Source organism: Ailuropoda melanoleuca, chromosome 20, assembly GCF_002007445.2.
Source record: "Ailuropoda melanoleuca isolate Jingjing chromosome 20, ASM200744v2, whole genome shotgun sequence".
NCBI lineage: Eukaryota > Metazoa > Chordata > Mammalia > Carnivora > Ursidae > Ailuropoda > Ailuropoda melanoleuca.
Genome location: NC_048237.1, coordinates 2,604,422 through 2,613,343, shown reverse-complemented (window position 1 = coordinate 2,613,343; position 8,922 = coordinate 2,604,422). Strand labels below are relative to the sequence as shown.

At 47.5% G+C, this 8,922-nt stretch overlaps 1 protein-coding gene across 1 annotated transcript; it reads left to right on the top strand.

Moving 5' to 3' along the window:
• The first annotated feature begins 347 nt into the window (after nt 1-347).
• HOMEZ (homeobox and leucine zipper encoding) lies at nt 348-8,480 on the top strand. The gene is made up of 2 exons (XM_002926012.4): nt 348-579; nt 5,710-8,480. Exons 1-2 carry the CDS (start codon nt 540-542, stop codon nt 7,305-7,307), a joined length of 1,638 nt encoding a protein of 545 aa, XP_002926058.2. The 5' UTR covers nt 348-539; the 3' UTR covers nt 7,308-8,480.
• Nucleotides 8,481-8,922: the final 442 nt, after the last annotated feature.

The following is an 8,922-nucleotide window of genomic DNA, read 5'->3' as shown; positions in this document are numbered from 1 at the left end:
AACTCAGCCAATGGGCGCCCAGAGCTTCGACGTCGGGGCGGGGAGCGAGGGGCTGGCTCCGCAGGGAGGTGGAGGCTGCCGGGGCGCTGGAGGCGGGGGCCGGGGGGGGGAAGGGGGGGGGGGGGGGGGGGGGGGGGGGGAGGTACCATTCACAGCACCCTGTCCCTGGGGGACATCTTCCCTGCCCTAGGCAGCCAATAGCCACCCCGGCTGAGGCCCACGCAGCCAATAACCGACTCCAGCCGAGACTCACGCAGCCAATGGCCGACCCACTGAGCTCCGCCGGGGCCCGCCTGCCTACTTCCACCAATCGGGACTCGGGCCACCTTGGCACCGCCCCTGGAGCCCGCCCCACCCATCCGCCCCGCCTCCAACTCGCCCGAGCAGGGTTGGGCTAGACGGGCGCGCTCTGGGGGACAGGGGGGGCAGTCCCGGTCCCGGCCCTCCGCGCGGGTGGGCTTGGAGCAGGCCGCACCGGGCGGGAACCCCACTCCCACCCCGGAGGCCCCCTGCCCTTTCTCCCCCTTTCCCCCCGGCCCATGGTGCGAGGCTGGGAGCCGCCGCCCGGGCCGGACCGCGGTGAGTGATCCCCAGCCCCTTCGACTTCCCCTCCCAGCCCCTGTAAGATCTCCGACCTCCGGAGCCCCATCCCCACGTTGGGGGGGAGGAGAATTCTAGGCTCGAAGTCGCCGGGTTCTCTCTCGTTTCTCCTCTGGACTTTTCGGTTCCCTGTTGTAACTGGGGGAGGGTGAGTGGGTGTGTAGGGAGGAGGGGAAGGCTGGGTTGGGACGCCCTCCGCGAGGGGAGGATTGAGATTCGCCTGCTCCCTGGGGCTCATCGCCCCAAGTGCAGCAACTTTTTGTTCTCTGACCCAGTTTGGAGCCTTGTAGACTGCCTGCGAAATGGAGGATAGGAGAAACGTTTCCTTCCCAGGCCTCTCCTCCTCCCCCCACGACTACCTCCTGGCGACCTCAACACACTACAGAAATCTGGCCTTACTTCTGGGGAGCAGTGGTCTTTGGGAATGAAAGGTTTGGGAGAAACTGCCCCTTCTGACCCCCTACCCAGCCATACTCAGAAAACAAACCAGGAAAGTGAGAACTCGAATCCTCAGAGGTTCCTGGTTTTGCGTCCTAATCTGAGACTTGTAAACTGAAAGAAGACTCAAGCTGAGACCTGTTTGGTAATGTGGGCCCAGATCAGATCTTTTATCATATGAACCTCCTTCTCACCATACATTTGAAGCCCTTTTCTATTATATGATTAGGACAGGTAGGTGGCAATGATTGAAAAAACAAAAAAAGCCAGTTAAACTTGGGATTTTTTTAAATGATGCATACATATCTTAAGCATTGTCATTAAAAGTATGTTCATTGCACCAATCTTTTGGGGTAGTGTCCAGGCGTTTTCTTTGTGTAAGTCTGCTGATTGGAGTTCCCAGTTGTCTTTCTAGTATAAACTGCACAAGCGAATTTCAAATCTGGCTGCACCCTGAGAACTTTAAAAAGTACTGATGCCTGGGCCCTAGTCCAGACTAATTAAATCAGAATGAGGAGGAGGGTTCCCTGGTTTAAGTTTCCCATTAATTCTAATGTGCCACTGCCTCTCATCTATGATTTCCAGGGTTTTTTTTTTTTTTAATGCAGTGAAAATTTAAACACTTTGGAGCAATCCAAATGCAGAATACTTTTGAGATTTTTAAGCCCCCTACCCCTCCAATCTTTTTACAGTTGCCTACTATTCCCCACTCAACAGTTGTACACTCCTTAACATCTGACTTTGTTCTCATAGAAACAATTTTTAGTCACTAATTTTTCATAAGCTTATGTGATATTTAATTACATTATTATATAAATAAATAAAAAAAAAACCAGGCATAAACAGGTTGGGATTCACACACAACTGGTCCAGGCACACAGGGCAGCTGAAGGAAGCAGATGATTTTGGCACACTAGAGACTAGCCGACCAGCCTCTAGGACACAGCACACTGTGGGTGTCAGTCACATAACCCAGTGGATCAGTTAAGCCAGGCTCCTGGCCCAATTGAACACCTCTCCCTTCCACTCACTCCACCTGATATCACCAATACCCAGTCCCTTCTAGACTTAAATTCTCAAGTCTTCCATCCACTCCTTCCATTCGTTCACATCAAGCTGTATGTTCCTCTTTAAGCAATTATCATCACTCCTTTTTTATTAAGTTGGAGGGACATAAGGCAGAGGTTCTTAACTTGGGCTTCTGGGCAGTGAGTGAACCCTCTTGAGATTATATATAATGTGTAAGTTTGGATGTTTATGGGGGGTAGTCATAACGTTCTGAGGGTCCATACCTTTATCTGATTCTCAAAGAAGTTCATGACCCAAAAAGTTGAGAAGCACATAAGTTGAATACCACTAAAGATTCTTTAAGGCCCTTAAAACTGTATCACCAAAACACGTTTCAATCAGTACTTCAGTTCTTCTCTGAATAAAGATACAGGGTAATTTTGCAGGATCATTAGCTTCTCATTTGAACTGTCTCCTGCTTTAACCATAAGTCTAGGCTCAAGCCTAAAGTTGTGAATACCTCTTTTTCCTAGGATTGTATGTACACCTAGACTGGAAGTTTAAGGTAGTCCATTCTTTTCTGTCATCTGTCTATGGGTATGGAAAGCCCAAAGGGAAAGAAGGGTGTTATCCTCTCTATATATGTTTTTCTCATTACATTTCTTATTAGCTCCTTGAAGTGGCGATAAGGCATATCCAGCATATTTAATAAGGATACAAATTTAGTAATTATTCAGAATAGGTAATCCCACCATCACTACCATCTCTGCCCATAGGAGTCCTTGTTTCTTCAGTTTTGATTCCCTTCTTCTACCCTTTCCAAATGGAGGCATAAGAACACAAGACACCAGTGTCTTCATTGTGGTTTTGATTACTGTGGGCGTCTACCCTCCTTGCTATGGTTCTCATGAGCCACGTCTGGTGGTAGTTTCTTCCTACGTCAAAGCCATATTCTTCCAGGGAGGTACCAGGTAGCCATACAGCTGTGCCTTGATTTAAGCCACCATCCTATATCAGGAAATCTTCCACAATTTTGTGTGTGTGTAATTGGAAAGCTGGATGTATACAGTACACCAAATACAGTATTTGCATTACTGCTTGTTATACTGAAACATCAAATTGATACCATGAGAATCTGGACGATAGTAAACCACATGAATGAAAGCAAAAATGCTTCCTTGTAAGGCTTATAGCTGTGCCTGTCTTACTTCCTGTCTGGCAGTCTTCATCCTTACACTGGACTGCTTTATTCCTTATGCTACAGTTTTATCTAAAGTATAACTGTGTCCTTAAAAAACAGGACACAAATAAGGTTAAGTAGATGTCAAGCGTTGCAATCATAACCTATTCTCCAGCTTAGGTTTCCTGGTGTTCCTGGTGGGCCACAATGTCTTAAGTGGTGGTTTAGCACCTGTCAGTTGCTCACAGGCTGCTCAGCTGTGTCTGGGATGAACCTGGAGGGTACGGGTAGAGTTACTACCACATTGGCAATTCATCTCGCAATCAAAAAGGATTTATCTTCAAATTATGGATTCAATTCTCCTAAAGCTGTGATTTTCATATTTTTTAAAGCAGCACAATCCATTCTGGAGTCATATCCAACTCCCAAAATGTAAAGAGCATAAAATCACGGATACCCTGGTTTCCTCCACTGCTCATTAGAATTAGGACCCTGCAAAAAGAGATTGAAAACAATGATTTTGAAGAATGCAGCCTTTGCTTCACTTCCCTCGTCTAGGAGGAGAACGGCATTCCCTTATATCAGAATCACCCTGTGACGCTGAAGTAATGAGAGAAGCTGCTATTTATTGAGCCTTTACTTTGTTCTGGACATCACATCAACTGCATTTTTTTCATTTAGCCAAAAACTTGTGAGGAAAGTGCTGTTTTGACCGCCTTTCTTTCTGAGGGGAAACTAAGGCTTCCTGAGGTTCAATAATTTGTCCAAGGACAGGCAGCACTCTAGGAAGGGGTGGAGCTGCAGTTAATCTCACATCTGCCTCATCCAGGCCTCCACCCCAACAGCTGCTTTAGGCGTTGCCTACACAGGACACGTAGCACATAGTAGGTGCCTGGTAAAAATATACAACTTTACAGACACTTAGCACTGTGCATTTTTTACACATGGAGGAACCAAAGCTCCCCTAAGTTCAGTAACTTGCCCAAGATCACGTAGCTGGTAAGTGGCAGAACTAGGATTCAAACTGCAGGCTGGCCTTACTCAGGGATCATATTTCTACCCACTGTGCCATGCTGCCTCCATTTGCCCTCTTCAGGCTCTCTTCAAGCCTTTGGGATCTGCATGGCCTTCGGTTCATTAGATCCGCTTGTTAAAAGGAAATGGTGACTCATTAAAATGCTTCTGAATTTTTCTAATCGTCATAAAATCCCTTGATACCACACTGTACTATAACTTCCTGGACTTGAGATTCTTCTCAGTTCATCATGTAGCATTTACATAGGAATCCTGTCCCATCCTTAACACATCAGAGGTAAATATTTGTAAACTCGGATGGGATTTTTCTAAGACTAAAGGGTGACAGATCTGTGAGAGTTTCTAATGCCCAGGCAGGGAGCTGAGTTAAAATTTGGTCAACAGAACTTCCTAGGAAATAACCTGAGCAGGGATTTCAGGAATGATGCAGAGTCAGGGGCTCTCCCTGCAGCCCCCACACCCACAGCCCTGGGAGCAGTGGCGCTGCTGGGGACCTTGCAGGACCTGGCTGCAATTCGTAGTGCATGTGCCCACCTGGCCCTGAGAAAAAAGCTGGGCTACAGAGATAAGAGCAGCAGGCCTTCGGCCCTGTGTGTAGGGGCTGTTACAGTCTGAGGGAGCTCTCCAGGCTCCCCAGAGAGAGACTGAGCTGTTGGAAGAGACAAAGGCTGGGGGGAGGGGCTAACCTTTGTTCCGAGGATGACTTGGTGGAAACAGTTCCCTCTCTCTACCCCCACAGGACCCCAAACCCCAGAAGGAGTAAGCCCCATTTATCCCAGATATCTGACCTGTCTCTTATCGTACAGAGAGAAAATAAAGCTTAGCAGGTTTGGGTTTAGGGCTTAAAGGCACCATCATTCCCCTCCCTGAAGGACTCCACCACTGAGAAGGGAAGAGGAAAGGGGGCCGGGGGCTGGGCAGAGGAACAGTGCTGTCCTGCCTTCTCGGTACTCCTCTCTTGTATTTCCCACCTGTCTCCACATTCTAGAGAGAATCATAAATTGTCAGGAGTTTAAGCATTTGCATCAGTTCTGAGATTACTGCACTTCATGTTTTTGTGGTTCAGTTTTCATTTTGTGACTCCTGTTCCATGAATTTAGAGGATGAAGTGAGTCTGAATTAGAAAAATAAAGGCAATAGAAGGATGAGTTTTCCTCCTTAACCTCTAAAGACAGATTTTTGTCCTGGGGACAGTATTCACTAGTCATGTGACTTGGGGTAATTTAACTTCTATGGACTTTGGTTTTCCCATACATATGACAGGAATTATAACAGGCTCATAAAGTTAGGAAAATTAAATGAGAAATTGTTAAAACACTTTAAAAGCAATCCAGCACGGTACACAGACAGTTGATTGTATTGGAGTCCAGCACTTTTGTTTGGCAGAAATTGAGCAATGGGCTGAAAGAGGAGCCCCAGTGATTGAGCTGTTTCTCTTCTTATTACAGCTATCTCTGAAGGGCACAGATCAGAGAGCACCATGCCTCCTAATAAAGAGGCCAGCAGTCTTAATAGCTCCCCGGCGGGGCTCATCTGCCTGCCTCCAATCTCCGAGGAGCTACAGCTTGTGTGGACCCAAGCAGCCCAGACCAGTGAGCTGGATGGCAATGAACACTTGCTACAGACCTTCAGCTACTTCCCCTATCCCAGTCTAGCAGACATTGCCCTTCTCTGCTTACGCTATGGGCTGCAGATGGAGAAAGTCAAGACTTGGTTCATGGCCCAGCGCCTCCGCTGTGGCATTAGCTGGTCATCTGAAGAAATAGAAGAGACTCGAGCCCGAGTGGTGTACCATCGGGACCAGCTCCATTTCAAATCCCTCCTCTCTTTTACTCATCATGCAGGGCGGCCCCCCGAGGAGGTGCCTCCTTCTCCAATGCCACCTCCAGAACAAGTGGGTCTTGGGATAGTGCCCCTGACTCTTAGTGAGTCCACCCAGATGAAAGGATTGAAGGTAGAGCCCGAGGAGTCCTCAGAGCTGCTGAGTCACCAGAAAGCAAAGGAACCCCTGATGGCACCTGGCAGTGGGGCATTCCCCCACCAATCAGATTTTTGGCAGGATCTTCAAAGCAGTGGCTTCTCTAAGGAGCAGGCAGGCAGAGGTCCCAACCAGTCACGTGGCCTAGGCTCTGCTTCCTGGAATCACTCCACAGCTGTCCACCAGTCACGTGCTCGGGATAAGCCCCCACCAATCTCACTACTTGCTAGTAGTTGTAAGCAGGAGTCATCATCTAATACGACTCCTCCTCCTTCCTCTGCCTCTTCTTCCACTTTCCCGGTACTGGCTAATGGAGCTCCTGCCACCTCTAGACCCCTCCAGTCACTGGGCTGTATTTCACAGCCACTGTCCCCCAATGAACAGGCACTGCCCCCACATTTGGAGCCAGCCTGGCCCCAGGGGCTAAGACATAACTCAGTACCAGGTAGGGTTGGCCCTGCAGACTACCTTTCCCCAGATATGCAACGCCAGCGAAAGACCAAGCGCAAAACCAAAGAGCAGCTGGCTATCCTCAAATCTTTTTTTTTACAGTGCCAATGGGCACGGCGTGAGGATTACCATAAATTAGAACAGATCACTGGTTTACCTCGGCCTGAGATCATTCAGTGGTTTGGTGACACACGCTATGCCTTGAAGCATGGGCAACTAAAATGGTTTCGGGACAACGCTGTACCTGGTGCCCCTAGTTTCCAGGACCCAGCAATTCCCACACCCCCACCTTCAACCCGCTCCTTGAATGAATGGGCTGAGACACCATCTCTGCCGAACCCCCCACCCCCACCGGATATACGACCCCTGGAGAGGTACTGGGCAGCCCACCAACAGCTACGGGAAAGTGATATCCCTCAACTGAGTCAGGCATCAAGGCTTAGCACCCAGCAGGTTCTGGATTGGTTTGACTCTCGATTACCTGAGCCAGCTGAGGTGGTGGTTTGTCTAGATGAAGAGGAGGAAGAGGAGGAGGAAGAACTGCCAGAAGATGACGAGGATGAAGAGGAGGAGGAGGAGGATGAGGAGGACGATGACGATGTGATCATACAGGACTGAGTCGAGGGGACTAGGGGAGGGAAGGTCTGTTACTAAAAGATGAACCAACTTAGTAACTGTTTAAACAAAGAAACCACATTTTTTTAAATTACCTTGTGGCAAAGAACTGAAAAACTGTGTTCTTGAGGTTGGGGGATCGGGGATGTAGTGAGGGTGGACCAGGGAGGATGACCATAGGACCCAAAGAGAGGTGGGGACTGGATGAGCAGAAATCAGCCCTCTCGTCTCAATGAAGAGAGTGCTAAGGATCTGGTCTGAGCCGTGGGCTGGGAAAAGGCATTTGCCCTCTTCATGTCTGCTGTTGTTTTCCCTTAGTGTACTATGGAGAGGCCAGTCCTTGGCCCCGTATCTACCGGAGGATTGGAAAGGAGGAGTAAAGAATTTTTATTCAATTGATGATTCCAGTGCATCCCCCAGTCCCACCATTTCCCCTGGAATGTAAGGCTGCCTCACACCCCTTTTCTTTCTGAGCACAAGTCCATGCATAATACAGCTAAGAGTCTTAGTATGTCCCAGTCTCATCACAAGTCTTTCTTAACGCACACCAACTTGACTCTATGTTTTACCTTCGTTGTTACTGAGTTGCACAGGTAGCAGAATGTTTTCATTTCTGATACTGGGACCATTTTGCCTTGTCCTTTTTTTATCTTTTTCCAAAATCCCCATTCTGTTCACTATTTGTCTCAGGGTAAATCTTCCCCATGGAGCTTGTGAAAAGTTTAATAATTGGGTGGAGAATAATTTAGACTGGATATTTATTGGATGTGGGAATTAGGGGAAATGTCCTTTTAAAAAGTAGAGTTAGGTTACAGAGGGATAGAGGAGAGGGATGGTTTCTACTTTTCGGAAGGTGGGTGCAGGTAGGTTCCAGGTTTGGTTTTACAAACCTGAAATTCCCTCCTGCCTAGCTTGACAGAGACTAATTTTTCATCTTTTTTGGTGTTGGTTCAATTTGTGTCTGTAATTGAGACTTTCTCCTCTATAGGATCTGTCTTGGGGACAGAGGGACTCTGGTCTTTAACTGAATTGATTATTGATGTTTTAGAATGGTTTTCATCAGATGGAGTCAGATATAAAGATAACAGTGGGTTAACCATCTAGAAATAAGAGTGGAAGCCCCATATTGCTAGAATAATAATAAAAGGCCACAAATAAAATTGTTTCTCTCTCCTCCACTTTGCCACTTCTATGGTTTAGACATTAATGGAGCCGAATCCATTAACATTCTGATTTAGTATATGTGTATATATATATATATATATATATATATATACATTTTTTAAAGCGGCAGGATATATTGAGGTAGATTAAGAAAACAAAAACTTGGGGCGCCTGGGTGGCTCAGTCGGTTAAGCATCCGACTCATGGTTTTGGCTCAGGTTATAATCTCATGGGTCGTGAGACCTGGCTCTGCACTCAGTGGGGCCTCTGTGTGAGGACCCTCTCCCTCTGTCCCTTTCCCCACTCGCATGTGCACATGCGCGCTCTCTCTGAAATAAATACATCTTAAAAAAAAATTAAAAGAACAAAAACTTTAAAAGGCAGTACATCGGTATCTATCACTGGGCAGATCTGTTTCCTGCACCTGCTACAGCACAGGCTTTTGCCCAGAAGA

Excerpts from the sequence above, each read along its gene's own strand:
- HOMEZ (XM_002926012.4), top strand. The coding sequence starts at position 540 with ATGGTGCGAGGCTGGGAGCCGCCGCCCGGGCCGGACCGCG. Across the intron at positions 580-5,709 it reads GCCGCCCGGGCCGGACCGCG|CTATCTCTGAAGGGCACAGA; the intron begins GTGAGTGATCCC and ends TTCTTATTACAG.